General features: G+C 66.4%; 1 protein-coding gene across 3 annotated transcripts; it reads left to right on the forward strand.

The window, feature by feature from the left end:
• The first annotated feature begins 780 nt into the window (after nt 1–780).
• On the forward strand, nt 781–21,490 carry FZR1 (fizzy and cell division cycle 20 related 1). 3 transcript variants are annotated; one of them, XM_057708206.1, is made up of 14 exons: nt 781–983; nt 14,245–14,348; nt 15,319–15,444; nt 15,564–15,627; nt 15,707–15,834; nt 16,310–16,392; nt 16,740–16,923; nt 17,709–17,774; nt 18,229–18,331; nt 18,412–18,596; nt 18,732–18,965; nt 19,202–19,306; nt 19,699–19,800; nt 20,050–21,490. In XM_057708206.1, exons 2-14 carry the CDS (start codon nt 14,280–14,282, stop codon nt 20,089–20,091), a joined length of 1,491 nt encoding a protein of 496 aa, XP_057564189.1. In that variant the 5' UTR covers nt 781–983; nt 14,245–14,279; the 3' UTR covers nt 20,092–21,490. The 3 variants fall into 3 exon arrangements, with proteins under 3 accessions (XP_057564189.1, XP_057564190.1, XP_057564191.1); XM_057708207.1 differs by having other exon boundaries at nt 19,699–19,791; XM_057708208.1 differs by lacking the exon at nt 781–983 and adding an exon at nt 14,799–15,234 and having other exon boundaries at nt 14,264–14,348.
• The last annotated feature ends 121 nt before the right edge of the window (nt 21,491–21,611 follow it).

The raw sequence follows: 21,611 nt of genomic DNA on the forward strand, positions 1-21,611 counted from the left end.
ACCAGCAATGTACCAGGGTTCCACGTCTTTGCCAAGACTTATTTTCCTGGGTTGGGGTGGTGGGGTGTTTATTTTTATTATTATTTCTAAAATCACAGCCGTCCAGTAGGCTGAAGCGGTAGCTCTGTAGTTTTGATTCGCACTTCTCCATGGACTAAAGATGGTGAGCACGTTTTCCTGAGCTTACTGGCCATTCATTATTCACTTTCTTCGGAGAAATGTCCGTTTGGACCCTTTGCCCTTTTTTTGAGCTGGGATTTTTACCTGTTTTGTTCCCTGCTTGGAAGGCCTGGAGGAGCACTCACAGGAGGGCAATACACGTTTGCTGAATGAGTGAATGAATGTTTCAGCAGACAGTGGGGTTTGCGCGACCCGCACACGCACCTGTCGTGGGTCCCACCAGCGCTTATCACACGGTGATTGGGTCACTGCAGCGTGGGCCTGCCCAGGGGTACCGCTTTCTGCGACCGTCCCCTACTAAGAGCCACGGCCTAAACCGAGCGGAGCCTCTTCCCCAGATTCCCACGGAGCCCGCCTCCTCCGGGCCGCGGATGCCGTTTCGGCGCGGTTGCCCTGGGCAACCCGTGGCGCCACGCTTCCTGTATTGATTCGAATCGCGGGCTGCGTCACGTCCTCCCGAGATGCCCGAGGCGCGCAGGCGCAGCCGCGCCAGGTGGGCGGGGCGCGGCGGGGCGCGGGCCCGGGGCCCCGGCGCGCGGGGGCGTGGAGGGGCGTGGCGGCGGCACGCAGCGCGCCGGCGCGGAGGCGTGGCCGGCCGCGGGAGCGCGCGCGGCGGCGGCGGAGGAGGGCGCCGGGAGACCGCGGAGCGGCGAGCGACGCCATATTAAGGAGCGCGGAGCCCGGGATCCCGTCGGCGGCGGCCGCGGCCGGACGCGGCGGAGTTGCGCGCAGCGGAGGCGGGCGCGGCGCGGCGCCGGGAGAGGCGGGGCCGGCGGAGCCAGCGGGCGACGGGAGCGAGCCAGGTGAGGCGGCCGAGGTCGAGGGACCCGCCCCCTGGACCCGAGCCGCAGCCCCGGAGCCGGGCCCGGGCCTGGCAGCGGCGCTGGCCTCCTCGGGGCCCCCGAAGGCCAGCCGGCGGCCCTGCCCGCCGCCCCCACGCGCAGGCCTCCTCCCCCGGGAGCCGGCCGCACCCCCGCCCCCCAAGCCGCGCTAGGCCCGGATGGCCTCAGCATCCCCCCTCCCGTCCTCACCCCCACCTCCGAGCCCCCCGCCCCTCCAGACCGAGCCCTGCGTGACCCCCGCAAGCCGAGCCACCTGCAGCCCGCCACCTCCCCGTGGGCTCAGCGTCCCGGTCCTCCTGTAGTGAGCGGATGGAGCTCCGATCCCCACCCCACCCCCCCAACCGGGGGACTCCCCAGTCCGCCCCCCAGAACGGCAGGCCGACGCCCTACTCTGTGCTCCTTCATCTCTGGCCTGTCAACCCCGGGTCTCCCAGGTTCGCATCATCCCAGCTCGGGGCCTGCCCAGATTGGAACTGCCCCCCCTGTCCTCCCCCCCCCGCCCCGCCCCGAGCTGTCACGACTCCCCCAGGCTCGGACCAGCCCCCACCCCCGCCCGGCTAAAATACAATCTGAGCCTTGTGGACCCTGGAGCAGGTCTGCTGAGGTGCAGAGACCCTGTCCGTCCAGGCTCCCATTGTACTCACCGCGCCCCTGTCTGATCCTGGCACACGGAAGCACTTAGGCGACGAGTTTTGAATACATAAGTGCCCCCCTGACTCCCAACCTCTCTGCTTTCTGCTGCCCCCCCGACTCTCACAGCCAGACCCATTCTGGCCATGACCCACCCAGAATCGGACTCTTTCCCACCCTGCCACTGACCCCACCAAAAATCTGAGACCGCCTGGCTTTGCGCCACGGCCCTCCAATCTGGGACCATTCTGGGTCTTCCTCCAAGCACCAGCCCGGCCACCCTGATCCCCCAAGTGTGGCACAGTCGCCCCGTCACAGCCATTTTCCCCTGCTGAAAACTGACCCCCTCCTCCCATCAGTCCTGTGCCGTCTAGACCTGCCCCCACCTCAAAGCCTGAGTCCCACTGTTGGGCAGATGTCCAGCCTAAACCCATTTTGTTTTTCCCTGTGCTCTTTCCCCTCGAATCATCCCTTGGTTCAAGGTGTCTCTCAGACTGGAAACTAGATTCCATCCCCACCCCCCGCCCCCCAGTGCACTGAGCGATGACCTCATGCTTCCCGCTGGTGAGGCTGCACCCCCCCCACTCTTGCCTCCCCCCCGCCACTGCAGCTTCTTACCATACTTCAAATAAGCACAGTTTATTTCAAGAAAAACCGTCCCCCCGGACCTCATGCAGTGACCCCTGCCAGATCCACCCTCCAGATCGGGTCCAGGTGGGAATGTCCTTGAAATAAAGAAGGTTGGGTGGTCTCTCCTGGAGATGGAGTGGGATTTGCACTCTGAAAGCTGATGAGATCACGCACACACGGGCGTGTTTAGTCCTCAGTGGTGCACGTTTTGTGTGTGTGTGTGTGTGTGTGTGTGTAGTCCTCAGAGTGGTACACGTTGGCAGATTGTCTCGCGGGCTGTCAGGGCCATCAGTGTCGAGGGCCCCTTCTGTTTTGGCCATGCTGGGCTGGCGTTTCTTCTGAACCTGAGGGCAGAGGCCGGTGCACAGGCCGCCCGATGGTGCTTTGTGGAACGAGTGAGGTTGATTGCTCCAGGAAGGTGGTGTTAAGGATGCTGGCTCTTTCCCTTCCAAAAACCAGGGCTCTGGTCCTGGGACAGCTCTCGGCTCAAAGCACAGTGGCTTTTCTGTGGTGCGGGCCAGCTTGCCACCGTGACTGTTTCCCGGGAAGATCTCAGAAGCAGTGTCCGGGCTGGTGGTGTCTGTCTGGGGCTGGACAGGGAGGTCCTTGGAGCCTGCCGGGTCTTCAGAAGCAGGTCTGCATCGATTTTCACACCGGGTCCTCTGTTCCAGCAGGAAGTCTCCTGCTCTTCATGTTTACCAGGGCCTCTGACTGGGGTGGATTTTGTATACCGGGGAGTTCTGGGTTTGGGGAGGCCCACGGTGGGTTGGTGGTGGGGACCTTTTGCTCAGTGTTACTGAGACGGGTGAGGATCCAAAGTCATTATGTCGGAGACCCGATCCTGGGGCCTCCCAGCCAGCATCAAGGGACCTGGTCTTTAAGAAACCAGCCAACGCGTGGCGCCCTTGTAATCCATCTCTTCTAGCGCAGAGGGTCTCAACCGGGGGCACTGGTGATGTCCGGGGACATCTGTGGTTGTCGTGACTGGGGGGATCCTGACATCAAGTGGGTGGGGCCAGGGAGGCTGCTCCACGCCCCACAGCGCCTAGGATGGCCCCCCACAGAGGATGCTCTGGCCCTGAATGTCCACAGTGCCAAGGGGGAGACCGTGGACTAGAGTCCCGACCAGGAGGCCTGTGAGTGCAGGGGCTGCGTCCCCGGAGCCTGCGCAGCGCCGGGCAAGGCTGGAGCTGCAGAACGCTGGCTCGAGGGAGTGGGGGGGGCCTGGGGTGGCCCGGGGAGCCAGTGGCCTACGCAGCTGGTAGGGCAGCACGCGGCCCCTCCGGCCCCGAGAGCGCGTGGTCTGCGTTCTGCGCCCTCCCAGGCCCTCGTAGCTTCTTGCCTATCAGCTCCACTGCTCACAGCCCTGTCCACCCCCACTGGCCTCCCCAAGGCTTTGGCCACCGTGGAGCCTGCCCAGTGCAGGCAGGGGGCATTTAAGTCAGGGGACAGGTGCACAGCCAGAGCCCCTGAGCGGGGCACTGGCCGTCTTGACGGGACATTGGGGGCCCTGACGGCCGCGTCCTGTGTCCTTGGCGCGTGACCACTCTCTCCTGCCCGGTGTCCCCAGGCGTGAGCGGGACGAGAGGACGTGCTGTGCACCCTCCCGGCCTCGCTTCCTTTGGTCATCTGACCACTGCGCAGCATAACACAGTAGGACGTGGGACCCACTCGCCTGACGTCCTGCGCCGTCCCCCCGGTCCTTCCCTCCTTCACGGGCCCTTCTTTCACCATTTTATTTATTTATCGTTGTTGGTAAGAGCTTTGTTCAGATGTAATTGTGCTCCGCAATTCACTTGTTGGAATGGTACCATTTGGTGGGCTGCGGCGTGTGTGCAAGGCTGCGCGTCCATGTCCACCATCCGGTTCCAGAGTGTTGCCAGCAGCCGTCCCTCCCCACGCCCTCCCCAGCCCCCGGCAGCCACTGACCCGCGCTCTGTGTCTCTGGACTTGCCTGTTCGGGGCATTTTGTATAAATGGAATCACGCACTGTGTGGCCTTGCACGTCTGGCTCTTCTCTCTGAGCATTGCATCTTTATAGTCCGTGCACATTGTAACGTCGTCCCTTTCTTGAGGCTGGATGATGTTCCGTCGTGTCTGTCCGTCCACCAGTTGGCGGGCCCTTGGGCTGTTGGCACCTTCTGCCTATTGCGAACAGAGCTGCAAGAGCAGCCGGGCACGGTTTCTTGGGGGGCAGCCCCCTTCTTCACCTGGACTCAGGGGCCACCGCACGTGCTCCTTGGTGGCCTGCCCTCACCCTTAGCTTCCTGTCCTCATTTGCTGCCAGCGGCTGGTCAGGCCTCCATACTGGGTGTCCTGCGGTACGTCCAGAAAACAGTTGCTTTTTCCTCAGACCTGCCCGTTCCCCCTCCCCTGCTTCCCCCAGCCTCACTTGGGGCCCTCCTCTCTGTCGCCCAACCTTCTCAGTTCCACCTGCTTTCTCACCTGGGCACGCAGGCCCCGTCCCCCTGCTCCCCGCCGCTCTGCCCGGGCCCCTCCACCCGCCCCTTCCCCACCTCCCTGCCGCCAGCCGGCCGAGGGCACGGCCCGGGAGACTGCCGTTCTGGCCTTGTCCCCTTTCCCTCTTCCTGCACCCGGGGTGCTCCTTACACCCCAGCCTCCCCACACTATTCCTTCCAGACCCCCCATGCTCTTCCCCAGGTGAGAAGGGGCCCGGGAACCATTGCATTGTGACCCTCAGGGAGGGTCTCGTCCCTGCCAGGCATGACAGCCGCCGCGGGAAGGGTCCCACAGTGAGGAGAGGCCGCTGGGCGGAGAGGTGGAAGGATGGTGGGAGCAGGGGGAGGGGCAGGTGGGGGGTAGGGCGTGTCTGTCTGTCTGTCTGTCTGTCCGCACTTACAGAAGGGCTGAGCAGCTGAGGGGTTGGTGCTAGTGTTTCGAGCCAGGGGGAAGCAACTGTTCCCCCTAGAGGGTCCCCTGAACCAGAGGGTCTCCACTGGTTTAGGCGGTCGTCAGGCCTGGGGGTGGGGCATCAAGTGGATGGGGCCAGAGATGCTGCTCAGCCCCCCCTGTGCCCACGACGGCCTCCCGCAGAGAACGACCTGGCACGCGTGTCAGCAGTGCCGGGGTGGGGGGTGGGCGGGTGCCCTAAACGTACTAGGCTTTTCCTTCTGCCACCCCCGCCCCGGACCCATGGGTGGGAACCGCGGTGAGACAGGTCGAGGAAGCACTTTCTGACGCTCGAGGCTGCCTGTGGGGGGTGAGATCCCTGTCCCTGTAGGTGTGCACGTGGACGCAGAGGCGTGTAAGGGCTCTGGGATCCTCATGGACCTCCAGCCTTGAGAGTCAGGCCTCTGACATGAGTCACAGCCGTGTGGCCCCCAAGTTGTTCTTCCTTCGCGTGGGGTTTGCATCCTTAGGGCTGCTGCAGACCCAGACACCCTTACGGTCCAAGCGTCGCGCCGCGTCAGACCGGAGTAGGTGCTCTGGGCTGGGGGGTGCGGGGTGAGAAGCTGTCCCTCGGGCATCACGTCTGAGGTTTGCGGCGGCCGTCTCACCCGGCTGTGAGCCCTGCGGGCCCGCGGCTCCCGCTCCCTGCTTTGCGGCTCCTGCCCCCGCCCGCACGCGGAAGGGCAGCAGCCTCAGCGGAAGGCACGAATGAACGAACGAGCGCACGAGAGGAAGGAGCTCCTCGGGGCCCCGCCGCCAGGCCTTCCCCTCGGTGACTCCTGTCGGCCGCTCGGGCAGGCGCGCCGTCCCCTGCCGCGTGCCCGCCGCGGCTCTTTCTGACGCCGGCCGTTCCCAGCCTTGTCCTGTGCGGGCCCCGGGCGTCGGGCCGCCGGCTCGTGTGTGGGGAGACCACGCCCATCACAGGAGCTTGGGGCGTCGTCGAGAGTCGGGCCTGGACGGCCACGGCCAGCCCTCCCGCCAGCACCCCCGCCCCGCCCACGTCCTCCCTCCTCCGAGGGGAGACCGGTCCTGTTCGTCTTCGGGGGCAGCGTGGGAGAAGATGGGGCCCTGCCCGGTCACCCGGCCCGCAGCTGCGGCCACCAGGACACCTCCCGGGCCGCACAGCCCGCCTCCCTGGGCGGCGGAGCAGCAGGGAGCAGGTGCCTCTGGGACCTGTCGCGCGCCCGTCCCTGAGCCCGTGAGACCAGCCACCCCCTCGTAGCGCCCCCTTTGGGTCAGGCCCTCCGTCAGCGGCTTCGTGGAAGGTGCGCCCGGCTTCACCGCAGCGCACGCGGTGTCATCCCGCTGTCCCCACCTTTGAGGTGAAGAGGGGAGGGGTCATTCACCCAAAGCCACGCGGCCGGTAAGGGCTGAAGCCAGGACTCAGAGCCGGGCCCGCCCCTGTGCGCAGCCGCCCTGCCGGGACCGCTTGATGGTCGTGGGCGCGGGGGCCGCCAGGGCCAGCCTGCCTGAGCCCGGGTGCGCGAGGTGGAGCTGGAGACGGCGACGGCAGCGGCAGATTGGACGACCCGCCCCCCCCCCCCCTTTCCGGTGGCGTCTCTCTTGTGTGGGACTTCTCCCCCAATCCCTCAGGGACCGGCTGGAAGAGGACGAGCAGCCCTCCGCTTTTCTCAGGGGCTGGTGGTCAGGAAGCCGGGCATGGGCACCAGAGCCAGCCCCGGTCTGCAGGTTCTTTGCCTGCGCGCCTCTCAGGGAGGGTGCTTCCCGGGGGCGCCACGGGCCCCGAGGCATCGGTTCTCAGGGGGCCCCAGCCGTCTGTCACCATGAGCCGTAACGGGGTGGCTCCCGCTGGAGCCGGCGATGCTCGCGTGGCCGTGGTGGCCAGTCCCCAGTGGGCCTTGGAGCTGCAGACGGCAGGCGCTGGGCCCGGGGAGCCTGTCAGCGCGGAGCCCGAGCAGCCGCGGGCGGGGTGGAGCCGGGCCGGGCCCTCCTCCGTGGAAGGGCGGTAGGATGGCGCCTGCCCTGCCCGGCGCTGTGCTGGCCGCTGGAGGGGCGCAGGTGGGCTTCGCCTCCCTGCTGTCATCGTCCTTGTCTGTGTTCCGACGGTCCCCGCCACAGGCCAGGGGCCGTGTCCCCTCCACCCAGGACGTGGCAGGGTGATTTCCCGAGGCTCCTGCTGGCACGCTTTCCTCCCCTCCCTTGCCTGTGCCCCGTGTGGGGAGCTGGTATGACCGCCCGCTCCCAGAGGCCAGAGTTACCCTAACTCGGGGTGATCCTGCACCCCGCCCCCCACCTCAGGGGACACTGGGCTGTGTCTGGGGACGTCTGTGATCCACACCCCGGCGGGGGGTGCTCCTGGCATCAGGCAGGTGGGGGCGAGGGAGGCTGCCCCACCCCCACAGTGCCCACGACGGCCCCGGCGGCAGCGGTGCCACGGGGGGCAGGTGGCCACATGCCGCGTGCAGACGGCGCTCAGCCTCGAGCACTGAGTCACGGACCACATCACAGGGTGTCTCCCTGGCCTCAGAGCCTAATGGCAGGAAGACAGCAGGATCCGTGTTCAAGATCAGCAGGGCCTTGAGGGACTTGCAGTTTGAGTGCTGCTGGAAGCAGAGCGCCGTGAGCTGGGGGGGTGAGCCCAGGGCCTGCCCTCTGCAAGCCGGGGGGGCCGCACCGTCATGGGTCCTGCCCCGCAGGCCCCTGTCTGACCTCATTTCCTCCTTTGTGTGCAGGGGAGGGCGGGGAGGTTTCTGCCCACACATGGCGCTGGCAGTGACTCGAGGTGAACTTGCCCTTGCTGTTGCTCCTCATGTGGGACCCCAGCTGCCGGCGGCTCCAGCTGGAAGGAGGTCCGCCAGGGCTGGGGCGCTGGGTTATCTTCAGGCCCTTTGGTCTTACTAACCTCAGGGCCAACCCACGCCTCGTCCTCTCACTCCCCAGGGAGCCTCCCCAACCTGGCCCTGCAGGGCCCTCCCCTCAGCACTGTGGACACGGGGGTCAGGTCATTCCCCCACCCGCAGTCCTGACCACCACAGACAGCCCCAGACACGGCCAGTGTCCCCTGGGGCAGGACCATCCTGGTGAAGCCCCCTGGGATGTACTGACGGTGAGCCGTCCTGCGGAGGACCTGGTGAGCACCGTAGGGCCAGGCAAGGTCAGGGGCAGTGAGCGGCCGCGGGCAGCCGTCGGGCAGCCGGCTTGAAAGCGAGGGCCCTGCTCCACCACGGGGCCCTCTTCAGCCAGCATGAGTCCGCCTCGCTCTCGGGGAGTCCCGGGGCCGGGGGGTGAACACGGGGGTCAGGAGGTCTGTGACACACGCAGGCCCTACTCCTAGCCCCGTAGGGACCTCATCCTGTCCCTTCAGGTGACGGGCGTCAAGCCCACTTCCCAGAGGACTGGGTTCAGGCTTGGAGGTGAAAGGCTAGTCTGAAGCCGTGGGGGAAGGTGGGCCGCCTGGCTCTTCATTCTGGGGGCCCCGAGGGGGAAAGAGGAGACACCCCTTAAGGCCTGGCTTGGCAGGTGGGCGACCCGACACCCCCCCAGTGACAGTGCCCTGCAGAGGGGGCAGGGGCAGCCAGCGACGGCTGGCCCGCCTCACAGACTGTGGCCGCCAGCCTGCAGGTGCCCGTGCCCTCCCTGCCCCCCGCCAGAGTTCTCGCCCCTCCCACCTCCCAGCAGGGCTTAGCGCCTCCTTCCCTCTCGGTCCCCCGTGGCCGCTCTAAACCCCCTGCAGCCTCGGGGAGCCTCTCTCAGCCACCTTGCTCATGTGCTCGCTCGTGACGTGTTTTTAAAGGAAAAGTCACTACTCTCTGCCCTTTATTCAGAAGCTTTGCAGACACACAGCAAAGGGGGCCGGAGGTTCCCGGGCACAGCCAGCCACGCCCCCGCCGTGGAGCGAGACTCTTCCGGGCTCACGTGGTCCCAGCTCTCCCCAGCGGCTCGCTTTTTTGAATGGCGGGCGCGTCCCCATGACACGGAATCCAAGCCCAAAGTGACGTGGCGGGAGGACCAGGGCTTCCTTCCTCTCCTGACCCCACCCGCTGGTTCCTCTTCCCAGGCCTTCCGGAAGTAGCGTGTTCTGCACAGCACGTTGTCGTGTGCGGTGGGTCCAGAGACACCCCGCCTTTGACGGCAGCGCCCCCTGCGGGGGGCCGGGCCGCGCCCTGCAGGTGGACGTCTGGTCCCTAGATGTCTCTGGCCCCCTGCTCTCCTACGCAGTCTGTGGAGAAGGCCTCCATGCCCACGCGCGCCAGAGTTTCCCAGGGTGAATTCTTAGAAGTCACAGAGGATGTGCATTTTTAGATTTTGAAAGCAGTTGCCAGCAGTGGGTGCCGGCGAGGGCGTGTCACCTGATCTTGGCGCTGCGCGGGGATGGGTGGCAGCCGGGCTCCGGGCTGGATGCGCAGCCCTCTGGCCACGCGTGCGGCTGAGCTGCTGCTTCTGGGAACGGTGTGTTTGCGCTCTCTGCTGCTTTGGTCTGTCCTGAGGACGGCGGGTATCTTTTCCTGGTTGTGTCGTTCTTTTTTTAGAACACCGTGTCTGTGATGTGTTTGTGTGTGGACGTTTCATTTCTCTGCGCGCACGTTCATCCGCCTTTCCTCTCACGGCTTGGGGCTCTTCTGCGGGGCGCAGGCAGCAGTCTTAGAGGAGGTGGGTGGGGGACTCTCTTGGAGACCACCTCCGCTCTCCAGGGTGGGCTGGTTTGCAGCCTGGCGGGGCTGCAGGCCCTCGGTGCCGAGGATGGCTGGAGCGGGGCTGGGGACGAGTGGGAGGCCTGGCCGCCCGGGGTTGTCACCAGCATCGCGTGGCTTGGGTGTGACTGCAGCTGACCCGTCCTGCTGGTTAGCACCCTCCCCCTGAGGTCTTGGTTGCGGCCCCTGGCGCCTGTCTCTGCCTCCCCCTTCACCTCCTTGCGGAGCCAGCCTGGGTGCGTGGGGCGGGGCTCCTGAGGGCAGAGCTTGGGAAGGAGTTAGCCCTGGAGCCCCTCCACCCACGCCCGGAGTTTCAGAGACGCCATCCTGTGCTGGATGCCCCCCGCCACGTACACCGCCACATCCGGACCCTTCGTCCTCCTCGCCCCTCCTTGGACAGGGGGCCGCTGGGGTGCGCGGCCGCCGGAATCGCTCTTCTTCCCCTGGTGGCTGGTCTCTCGCCGCCCTGCTGGGCAGGGAGCTCAGCGCAGGGGGACCGTGTCTCTCTGCCTGCTCTGGCCCAGCACCCGCCCCAGGCATGGGGGTGCTCAGAAAACGTGGGGTTGGTGGGATGCATGAAGACCCTCCAACAGACACGTGAGCCGCACGGGCTGGGGCGGAGAACAGGCCTCTGAGGGCCCGTGTGGAGCGCACCCTCTCGCAGCCACCACCCCGTAAAGATCACGAAGATGGCCTCCGTGCTCCCTCCTCCGCCCGCGCCTGGGTGTGCGTGTGCTGCAGTTGTTGCAACAAGTCACCACACACGTAGCGCCTTAAAACAACAGAAGTTTATTCGCACAGTCCTGGAGGTCAGGGCTCTGGTTCAGGTCGCAGGGGGCTAAGGCCAGGCATGGGCAGGGCTGGTCCCTCCAGAGGCGCCAGGGGAGCATTGGCTCCTTCCTTTTCCAGCTTCTGGAGGCCCCGCATCCCTGGCTTGCGGCCCCTCCCTCCTCACAGCCAGCAGCACAGCCTCTCCCGTCTCTCTCTGCCTCGGACCCCCCCCCCCGCCTCCACCTGGCCCCCCGCGGAATCCCAGGACGTCCCCATCCTTAACCGCATCTGCAAAGCCCTGTGTGTCAGATAAGGGGACACAGGCCAGGGACCAGGCGCCTCTGGCCCTCCGCAGCCACACCTGTCATCAGTGAGATGCCCGCCCGCTGCACGGGCTTCTGCAGCGGGTCCCATTGGGGTGTCGCTGGTGGACGGAGGAGGGCGCCCCCGGCTAGCCATGCTCGCTGGGCTCAGGTTCAGCGTGTGCGGCGCGAGGACACATAGCGTCTCAGCAGCAGCTCCTGCGCGCATCCCAGGATCCAGTCTCCCACCGCATGTGCTCCGCGGTGACTGCGGCGCTTTGGGCTCTGTTTAGGTTCTGGCGTGCGGGCGGCGTCTGAGCTGTTGTCTGGGCCCTGCCGTCTGACTACGCGGGGACCCCCAGGGGCATCAACGCGGTGGCTTTGGTCTGTGAGCTGGAGGGTGGAGGTTTCCGTGGGAAGTTAGCTCACGTGGGCTGGGAGGTTGAGGCGGCCTGAGCTGTCGCGCAGCTTAGGCCCTGGAGGGGCACCTTCACCTGCTCTGCCGAGGGCTTGCTGCCCGGTGGGCCGCAGATGAGGCCCTGGTCAGGTCCGCTGGGGTCGAGCCCACACGTCGGGCTGGGGGACGTTAGCCAGCCTCTCTGAGCCTCGTTTCTGTGTCTGCAGAGCGGGGAAAGCCAAGTGGCCCACCCTCGGGGCCGCTAGAACAGAGCCGTGACGTCTCCTCTGGATGTCCAGCCCCGCCCGAAGCCCGCTCACGCACCATGATGCCCACCCTCCCGGGGCTCCGTCCTGGCGTGCACTTGGCCTGGCACTGCGGTCAGCAGGATGGCCGGGTCCACCCTTGGGAAACTGTCCCCTAAATGTGTCTCCCCCCAGGACTGATGCTCAGATGGGCGTCTCTGTGTCCTGATGTGGCTGTGCTGCCCAGGAGTGGTCAGGTGTGGTGAGGGCTCACATGGGGCCCTGGGTGGGCATGGGGGGAGGGGGAGGAGCGAGCACATCCGGGGGAAGGCAGGGGTGGGCAGGAGGAGGAGAGGAGGGCCAGAGAGGGAGACGACCATCAGTCACTCCAGAGACGATGTTCTGTGGCCAAAATAGACAAAATGGGTCTAGAGACCTCTGTCAGGGCAGGAGGCCGATGGCCAAGAAGCAGGCGGCGGCTCCCAGGGGTTTACCTGAAATGGAGGAGGGCAGAGGTGTTGCATCCCGCTTGTCGCCGAAGCAGAAGGCCCGCGGTCTGTCAGCAACAGGGCACGGCAGCTCTAGGCAACCAAGGCTCAGAAGGGCCCCAGGCCGAGTGAACGGGGGGCTGTGGGCACGGGGGTGGGTGGGTGTCCGGGTGGGAGCCTTGTGTGTGCCCACCCCTGACCCCTCGTCAGGCTTCGACGTCCTCGTCTTTGCAAGGGGCTGCAGGCATCCAGTTCACGGGACAGCGCAGAGGGAACACGGGGGAAGGTGGGCACGATGAGCGGGCCGGTGGCCACGTTACTGCCCTCAGGTCTAGCCCAACCACCTCTTCTGCGCCCGAGCGTCTGGCTTTGGGCTGGAGCCACACCGAGGCAGCCGTGTGCATGGCGTGATCCCGGTGAGGGGCAAGGACCTGACAGGCTCGTGCAAGTGCTCCAGCCTGAAGAGGGGGTGCCGGGGGGCCCCGGAGCTCAGAGAGGCTACTTGGGGGAGTGAAAGTAGGATGGGGGCAGACCCACCGGAGCGTCCCGTCTTGTGGCCACACAGGGAGATGCAGGTGCTGTAAACCTGGTGACATGAACTAGGACTTTCTTCGGGTGTCTTTTTTTTTTTTTTTTTTTTTTTTTTTAAGAGCAAACATACTCTCTGTTTTACTCTTTGTCTGTATGGCTTTGACAACCCTGGGACCTCCTGTGAGTGGAATCACACAGTGTGCGGCCTTCTGTGTCTGCCTTCTCTCACTGAGCATCACGTCCTCAAGGTCCATCCGTGGTGCAGCAGGTGTCAGAACCTCCTTCCTTTCCAAGGCTGCGTCATGTTCCAGTGTGCGGCCGGCGCACACGTCATCCGTTCACTGTCGGTGACACTTGGGTTGTTTCTCTTCTTGACTTTTGTAAATTGTACAAGAGAACGTGTGAATACCGTCTTCTGTGCGGGTCTGTTTCCTTTCTCCTGGGCGTGTACCTCGACGTGGAGTTGCTGGGTTGTGTGGCTGTGCGCACTTGATTTCTTGAGGAGCTGATGGGGGAGTGAGTGTTTCATGGGGACAGAACTTCAGGTTGGGAGGATGAAAAGGTTCTGGAGATGATAATGGGGGTGGTTACACAGCATCGTGCACGTGCTTAAGGTCGCCGAGCTGTGCACTTAAAAATGGTTAAGACGGTGAATTTTATGTTACGTGTATTTTAGCATAATTTATTTTTAAAGCGAGTACGGATTTGCCCACGGTGCTACATCTAGGCCTTCGTATCGTTAACGTAATTTCTGGCCAGCCTTCACCTTTCGAATTCTTGATGTTTAGTCTGTCATCAGCTTGGGAGCTGCAGTTAGCCTGGCAGTGCCCGCATCCAGCCCGTGGGGGGACGACAGGCGCAGGGCGGGACGCTCCAGGTCGGGTCCCCTCCCAGAGCCCCCGGGCGCCTCCTCCTCTGGGGGGAGGTGGGGCGTGTGGGCGTGGCCGCGGGCACCCCTGGACCCTGGTCTGCCGTCCCCCTGGAAAGGGCGCCCTGTCCTGGAGGGTGCACCGCCCTCTCCTGCCCCAGACCCGCCCTTCTCTCTCTAGAATGTTCTTCAGCCTCCCCTTGTTGCCACACTCTCACTCCTCTTCCTCAGAGAGGCCTCCCCGACGGGGGGAGCTGGTGAGAGCTGGGTGGGCGTGTGTGTCTGCTGGAGGTCGGCGTCCCCCCGCCTGGGCAGCGGTGCGGACCCCTGCAGAGGGACAGGCTGCCGGTTGCCCCCTTCCCCGCTCGGGTGCCCTGCTCTGTGCTTTGGGATCCGGGCTCGGCGGGGGGGGGAATGAGGGCCGCCCCGCCTCCCTGACGGGGCTGAGAAGCGGAGGAGTGAGGGTGAGGTCCTGGAGGCGGCTCAGAGCCTCTGAAGCAGGAAGGCCACGAGGTGGGGGCCTGTGTGGGAGGTGGAGCGGACCTGGGGCGGGCCCCTGGGGGCCAGGGGTGGGGGGAGACCGGCCTGAACCAGGACAAAGGTGGGGGGGGGCGGGGTCGGTGAAGGTCCCCCGCGGCACAGCCAGAGGGGAGGCCGTTTGTCCGTCAGGTTCCTCTGGGCTCCTGGGAGGGAGGGCCCCCCTCGTGGCAAGGGGACTCGGCTGTCCCCAAGGAGTGCCTTGTGGTCGCCAGGCGGCGGCAGGGGCCGCCGGCGCTGACCTCTCCACGCCCCCCGCAGGCTGCCGTTGGCCGTACCCGCCCGCCCGCCCCGCCATGGACCAGGACTACGAGCGGCGCCTCCTGCGGCAGATCGTCATCCAGAACGAGAACACGATGCCCTGCGTGAGTGCCACGGCCCCGCCCCGCCCGCTGCCGCCCCGCCCCTCTGGGACCCAGACCCCTCATTCTCCTAGGGCCGGGGCAGAGGCGTGGCGGCGGCACAGGGGCCCTGTTCTGCCCTCCCGGCATCCTGCCGCCACCTCCACCACGTGGTGTCTCTCTGTCCTGGGCTCCCCACACGTCCAGGCTGTGCCCGCCGGCTCTGGGCGCGCTCAGCTCTGCACCGGGCTGTCCCGGGCGGGCTCCTTCCTGCCTCCTCCCGCCTCTGGTGTCGCCAGCAGTCCTAGGTTCAGAGGCTCACCCTCCCGCCTCTGCCTGGCCTTCACGTCCCCGTCTCGCCGTGTGCCGGTGTCTCTGTCTCTTCTGAGGACACCGGGCCTTAGATTTAGGGCCGCCCTGCTTCAGTATGATCTTGTCTGAACTTGATGATATTTGCAAAACCCCTGTTTCCAGTTAAGGTCACATCCCAAGTACCAGGGGTCAGGACTTCATATCCTTTTGGGGGACACAGTTCAACCTACAGCAGATCCTTTTTGAAGAAGACATTCCTGGGACGTTCCCACTGCCTGGCTGCAGGCTAGGGTTGTGGTCCGATGGGGGAATAGCCTTGTACGCGGGGAACGGGGTGGCGGGACGGCAGGTGCTCAGTGTCGGGGCACAGGTGCTCTGTCCTGTGCTGTCAGCGCTCCCGTCCGCTGGTGACTGCTGAGACACGGATCTCGGCCCGTGGTGGGGCCCACGCTCGGGCTCGCGCTCTCCGACCTCTTCCCGTCCACGGAGCCGGACGGTCGAACGGAGCCCCCGACGTGGTGCCGCTGGCAGGTTCTGACACGTGGGTTACTGCCAAGAGCAAACCCTCATCCAGGGGCCGGAGGCCAAGGGCAAGGAGGCACGTGGGCGGGGCCTTGGGTGGGGAGGAGAGGCTGGCTCTGGGGGGCTCTGAGACACCCAGCCTACCCTGCTGTCCTTCCAGGTCGCAGAGATGCGGCGAACCCTGACACCTGCCAACTCCCCGGTGTCCTCCCCCAGCAAGCACGGGGACCGCTTCATTCCCTCGAGAGCCGGCGCCAACTGGAGCGTGAACTTCCACAGGATCAACGTGAGGAGCGCCCAGAGGGCGGGCGGGCGGGTCGGGGAGAGGGACCCTGACCACGCAGGCTGGGGGCAGCGGCCGGGCCCTACCCGCTCATCCCTCCCTCCTTCCCCTCTGCCCTGCAGGAGAATGAGAAATCCCCCAGCCAAAACCGGAAAGCCAAGGACGCCACCTCGGACAACGGCAAAGGTCAGGCGTCAGGCCCCGCCCGGCCCCCCGCCCCGGCCCCCCACCCCCAGCACAGCCTCACGGAGCTTGGTGCCCACAGACGGCCTGGCCTACTCGGCTCTGCTGAAGAACGAGCTGCTTGGCGCTGGCATCGAGAAGGTGCAGGACCCGCAGACAGAGGACCGCAGGCTGCAGCCGTCCACGCCCGAGAGGAAGGGCCTCTTCACGGTGAGCCCCGCCGGCCGCCCCGGTCTCCCCTCCCAGCCTCCTTGGGCGTCTCCTCCTGTCCAGTCCTGCCGGGGGGCTGGGGTCCCAGAGGCGCAGGGGCCCGTTAACCCCACGCCTCCCACCACGCCTGTCGCCCTCCTGTACGCCTGCGGGACGCGGGGACCTGTGGCCTCAGCCCGAGCTGCCCCGCAGCCCACCTCCCCGTGCGGGCCCCGGGGCAGCACCAGAAAGCCCGGCTTGGGTCCCTCAAGAGACCCTGGGCTGAGGGAGGGGCTGGTGGCCACGCGGGGGCAGGGGGTACGGGCTGACACCGGCAGGCGCTGCGGGAGGACGCCGGGTGCGAGGCCTGGTGTGCCCGGAGTGCGAGTCAGGGCCCCTCCCGGTTGGGGCGCACCCTGGACGCGGGCCCGGGGCGCCGGGGCTTCGGGGCCACGGCATCGCTCAGTGGGTGTCGTCCCCCCCGCCCCGCCCCCAGTACTCCCTCAGCACCAAGCGCTCCAGCCCCGACGACGGCAATGACGTGTCTCCCTACTCCCTGTCCCCCGTCAGCAACAAAAGGTGAGTTCAGATCTGCCCTGGCAGAGCTGTCAGTTCTAGAGCTGTGCCCAGGGTGCGGCTGGCCCAGAGGACCACCTCATCGGGGACACGCTGAGGGCCAGCCCGGGTGCTGGGAGCCTGGGAGGGCTCCTGGGGGAGCTGCCAGGCCGAGGGGAAGGTGGGGCTGTCGGAGCTGAGGGTGGCTGAGCACCCAGTGGCCGTGGGGTCACCCACAGGTCTGGGGTCCCACAGCGAAGCGTTGGGATGAGCGGGAAACACCATGGGCTCCCGGGGCTGCCGCGAGGAGCCCGTGTCTCTGCAGTGCTGCGCAGCCACTGCACGCTCACTGCCTCGGGCTCTCCCTGCAGTCAGAAGTTGCTGCGGTCACCACGGAAGCCCACCCGCAAGATCTCCAAGATCCCCTTCAAGGTCCTGGACGCCCCCGAGCTGCAGGACGACTTCTACCTGAACCTGGTGGACTGGTCGTCCCTCAACGTGCTCAGCGTGGGGCTGGGCACCTGCGTGTACCTGTGGAGCGCCTGCACCAGCCAGGTGTGCGGGCCGGGCCGGGCAGGCAGAGGGGCCTCCTCGGTCGCCGCGTCGGGCAGGGCCCTGGGTGAAGCGTCGCAGCGATGCTGGGGCCTCCGGAGCCTGGGGCCGCACCCAGCCGCCGCGCCCTCCGCCCAGGCCTGTCTCTGCCGGGTGCAGAGCCTCCCGGGGTGGGTCTGCAGGCGTGAGCCGAGGCCCGCGCCCCTTGCTGCCCTCTGCCGGCCTCTGAGATTTGGGAGTCCTTGCTCCCGGCCTGAGCTGCAGCCTCTGCCCAGGGCAGCAGGAGAGGCTCGGGTGTCCAGGCCCGGCCGAGGGCATAGCTCCCCGCCTAGCATCACATCCCTTGGAGCGGCTGTTGGGCACACGTGGGCTCAGGGTTTGCGGAGCACAAAGACCGGCCCCCAGGGTGGGGTGTCTGATGGACAAAACCAAAGGCAAGTGGGTTCAGAGCAGGCGCGTGAAGCGTCTGCTGGGAGGCCGGCACACGCCCAGCAGCCTGTGGCCGACGCCTGCTGCAGGGACCCCCGGGCGTGATGCCCACGTCCCTCCAGGCTCTGTGCAGGCTGCATCCGTGTGCTAGTGTGTGTGTCCCCTCCCGGCCTGTGGCCTCCTGAGCCCCCAGCCGCCTCTCCTCGTCCCCAGCGCGGACGCCCGTGCCCACAGCCCTGAGGTGTGCGTGAGTGCGTGAGTGGGCAGATGGATGAATGGGTGGGTGGATGCACAGTCTGGGCCTTGAAGGAGCAATGGGCACCATGTCAGCACCCACCAACCGCTCCCCCTTCCTCCAGGTGACCCGGCTCTGTGACCTCTCCGTGGAAGGGGACTCGGTGACTTCCGTGGGCTGGTCTGAGAGGGTCAGTACACCGGCCCCATTCCCCCGCTGGGCAGGGTTGGCCCAGGAGAGGTCTGACTGGACCTCACTGGAGGGGCCCTCAGCGGTGTTGGGGGCTTTGGAGACCCAGAGAAGCCAGAATCTGGCCCTGCGGTCCCCTGTCCAAGCCCCAGGGGTGCCTGCGCCCACAGCTGTCCCCAGCCTGGTCGAGATGGTTGGAGTGGCAGACAACGGGGGGGTGGGCAGGCTCGCTGCACACGAAGGGTGTGGCTCTCGGTGCCCATCGTGTGGATTTCACACGCTGTGTGTGACTGTCCGCCCAGGAAGTTCCGAGGAGGGGTGTCCAAGGGGGTGTGTGTTAGAGATCTCAGAGAACGTGGGCCCGGGGCTCTGCGGTGTGGGAGGGAGCCCAGGCTGTGCGCGAGGGGTCCCCACGTGGGGGCCTGATGGCACTCTGGCCCACGTCGTCCTCCTAGGGGAACCTGGTGGCCGTGGGCACGCACAAGGGCTTCGTGCAGATCTGGGATGCGGCCGCGGGGAAGAAGCTGTCCATGCTGGAAGGCCACACGGCACGCGTCGGTGAGGGGCCCCCCGGGCCCTGGGTGGGTGGGTCCCCGGGGTCCGGGCCACGTCCTCACCCGCGCTCTGCCCGGTCGCAGGGGCGCTGGCCTGGAACGCCGACCAGCTCTCATCCGGGAGCCGGGACCGCATGATCCTGCAGAGGGACGTGCGCACGCCGCCCCTGCAGTCGGAGCGGCGGCTGCAGGGCCACCGGCAGGAGGTGTGCGGGCTCAAGTGGTCCACAGACCACCAGCTCCTCGCCTCGGGGGGCAACGACAACAAGGTAGGCTCCCCTCCCCGCTGGCTACGGCCCTCTGTGGGGCAGGGCTGACGGGGGTGCGCCCCGCGGGAGGCCCGGGACGGGCTGTGCCTTCCCGCGGGGGCCGAGCTGCCCAGCTTCATGGCCCCGTCCCCGCAGCTGCTGGTCTGGAACCACTCAAGCCTGAGCCCCGTGCAGCAGTACACGGAGCACCTGGCGGCCGTGAAGGCCATCGCCTGGTCCCCGCACCAGCACGGGCTGCTGGCCTCTGGCGGCGGCACGGCCGACCGCTGCATCCGCTTCTGGAACACGCTCACGGGGCAGCCGCTGCAGTGCATCGACACCGGCTCCCAGGTGTGCAACCTCGCCTGGTCCAAGCACGCCAACGAGCTGGTGAGTGCCCGCGCCTGGTGGCCACAGAGGGGCCCGAGGGCTCTCGTGCAGTGTGGTTCCCTGTGTGGAGCCGGTTGTCGACCCGGGTGCGGGGCTGGGGGCTGACACCTGTGGTCTCTGCGCCTGCAGGCGGGCCCTGGTGTCCTTGTGCCTCGGTGGGTGCGTCCGGCGGTCTGTGCCCTGGGGCCCTGGGAGGGGAGTGCCAGGCCACGACAGTGCCTTCTCTCTCCCCCTAGGTGAGCACACACGGCTACTCGCAGAACCAGATCCTGGTCTGGAAGTACCCATCCCTGACCCAGGTGGCCAAGCTGACCGGGCACTCGTATCGGGTCCTGTACCTGGTGAGTCTGCCTGCCGGGCCCTCTGCCTCCGCCTGGCGCAGCCTCGGGCTCTGGGACGGAGCGCCCGGTGAGCGAGGGCAGCCCTGCCCGCCTTCACGATCTCCAGGCGTTTGTTTCCACAGAAATGGAAGATGCCGCAAATAACCCACATCCAACCCCCAGGTGGTTTCTAGATGTTTCACCAAATAACTGTTTGCAGGTGCCTGGAGGAAGGAGCCCCTCTCCTGGAAATGCACTCACTTTTCCATACTTCAGTTTTTTCCAAAAAAAAAAAGTTGTGTGCTTAAACGAGCAAACCCTTTGCCCAATTGCACAGAATTGCGTCCCTCCTTGCAGCAGGGTGGGGCTGCCCGCAGGCCACGAGGACCATGGGGGTCTCTCTCCTCGCACAGGCCATGTCCCCTGACGGAGAGGCCATCGTCACTGGTGCTGGAGACGAAACCCTGAGGTTCTGGAATGTCTTTAGCAAAACCCGCTCGACAAAGGTAAAGTGGGTGGGTATCAGCGCCCGGCGTCCGCCACGCGCGCGCCCTCGGCCTGTCCCGGGCCGTCCCCCCGCCCACCCCCTCCCCGGGACCCCCACGGCCCCTCTGTCCCCCTGCACATCTTGGGGCGCTCGCTGCGCACGGTGGCCGCACAGGCCCTGCCTCTGGCCTGGAGCATCAGGGTCCTGCAGCCGGGCCCTGCGGGAGGCCAGCAGGCCGAGGGCGGAGGGCTCAGCGCGGCTCCTGTGTGCCCTGCAGGAATCCGTGTCCGTTCTCAACCTCTTCACCAGGATCCGGTAAAGCCGCAGCCGCGCTGTCCTGGCTCCGGAGCGCCCCCTCTCGGCGTGCACGGACCCTTCCCTCCTCTGCCGAGGAGGACAGGCAGCCGGGGTGGGCGGGAGCCGGGCCTGGAGAGACCCTGAAGATTCTATTAAAGCCTGATTGCGAACCCTGTCAGCCGGTGTTTGGGGCGGGGCCGGGGTCAGGCAGCAGCAGGAGTGGGGGCCCCGGCTCCCTCCACCCTGGGCCGCCCCGGCTCGGACCACTGGGCTCGGACCGTGGGATGGACGCCTCCTGGACCCCGTCTCTTCCATCCGGGTCCATCACCATCGCGGCCTCATCAGGGCCGCATGCTCCGCACGGAAGCCTGTGCCCGCCGCCGCCCACACCTGCGACGGGACAGACAGCTGGACGCCAGGCCCGTCGGCCGGGGAGGACCCAGCAGGAGGACGGCTCAGGGCGATCCGAGGGACGCTGGCGGTTTCTTTGAGCCACCTCTGCTCTCCCTGCCCTGGCAGCCACCCAGGCAGACCACGCGCCAGAGGAGGTCCTCGAGGCGGACTTGTTGTCCGAGGAAGACTGCAGGGGCATCTGTTTGCCGTCTCGTGCTCGCCCCAGCCGAGCTGTCCTTGTCGCTCTCGGGGTCACAGCTGACTGTGCTTCGTGCAGCTTGCTGGGCGGCGGGTCAGGGTAACCTGAGGGCAGAAGGGACCCCGAGGGTCTGGCCCTCCTCCCCACCTCTTCCCCTCCAGGCCACCCTAACGGGTCCTGTCCGTCTGCACCTTCAGCCAGACGAGGGGCACCCAAGGGTTCCCCCAGAGGCTTCCTGAGCTTCCCTGACCCTGGACCCTCCTCCCTGTCCTCTGCCCTGTCCCTGGCTGCACCCGGAGAAGGCGCAGGAGGGAGGTGGGGCCGGTGTGGCCAGGGGCCTGAGCAGCCGCCCTGGCCCTCCTCCCCTCCCCTCCCTCCCTCTCCCCTTCTCAGGTCGGAGGACACGGATGGACGTGGACAGGGCGGAGCAGGCCTGGGCAGGGCGGGGGTGCAGTGTGGCCGGGGAAGGCCCCACCCTGCTTGTGAGCCTTCCGCTCCCCGCAGCTGGCCACGTGTGCGTGTGTATATATGTATCTGTGACTTTCCTTTGGATTTGTTTTTGTGTTTGTAAATCAGTCCCGGAAATGTTAAGGCTGGCTGGAGGGGAGCAGTGGCCCACCCCCTACCCCTCGCGGAGACGGAGGTCGCAGCTCTTAAGGTCCTCTTACTCGGAGGGGCGGGCGGCTGAACTGTCCTGAACGTGGGGAGAGGCGGGCCCCACCTCCCGCCCGTCTCGGCGGCTGCTCGCTGGGGACAGGCAAGGCGCGGTGTTCGTAGACGTGTGTATCCCGACTGGGCGAGATCTTATTTTTGTTTGCGTTTTTTTTTTTTAAATAAGAAAACAGTCCTGTGTCTGCTGCACCCTGCCGTGGCTGTGCTTGTAGGCCCTGTGCCTGGGGGCCCCAGCGGGGCACGAGGTGGTGAAAGGCGTGGGGTCAGTGTTGTCCGCA

Source organism: Hippopotamus amphibius, chromosome 15, assembly GCF_030028045.1.
Source record: "Hippopotamus amphibius kiboko isolate mHipAmp2 chromosome 15, mHipAmp2.hap2, whole genome shotgun sequence".
NCBI lineage: Eukaryota > Metazoa > Chordata > Mammalia > Artiodactyla > Hippopotamidae > Hippopotamus > Hippopotamus amphibius.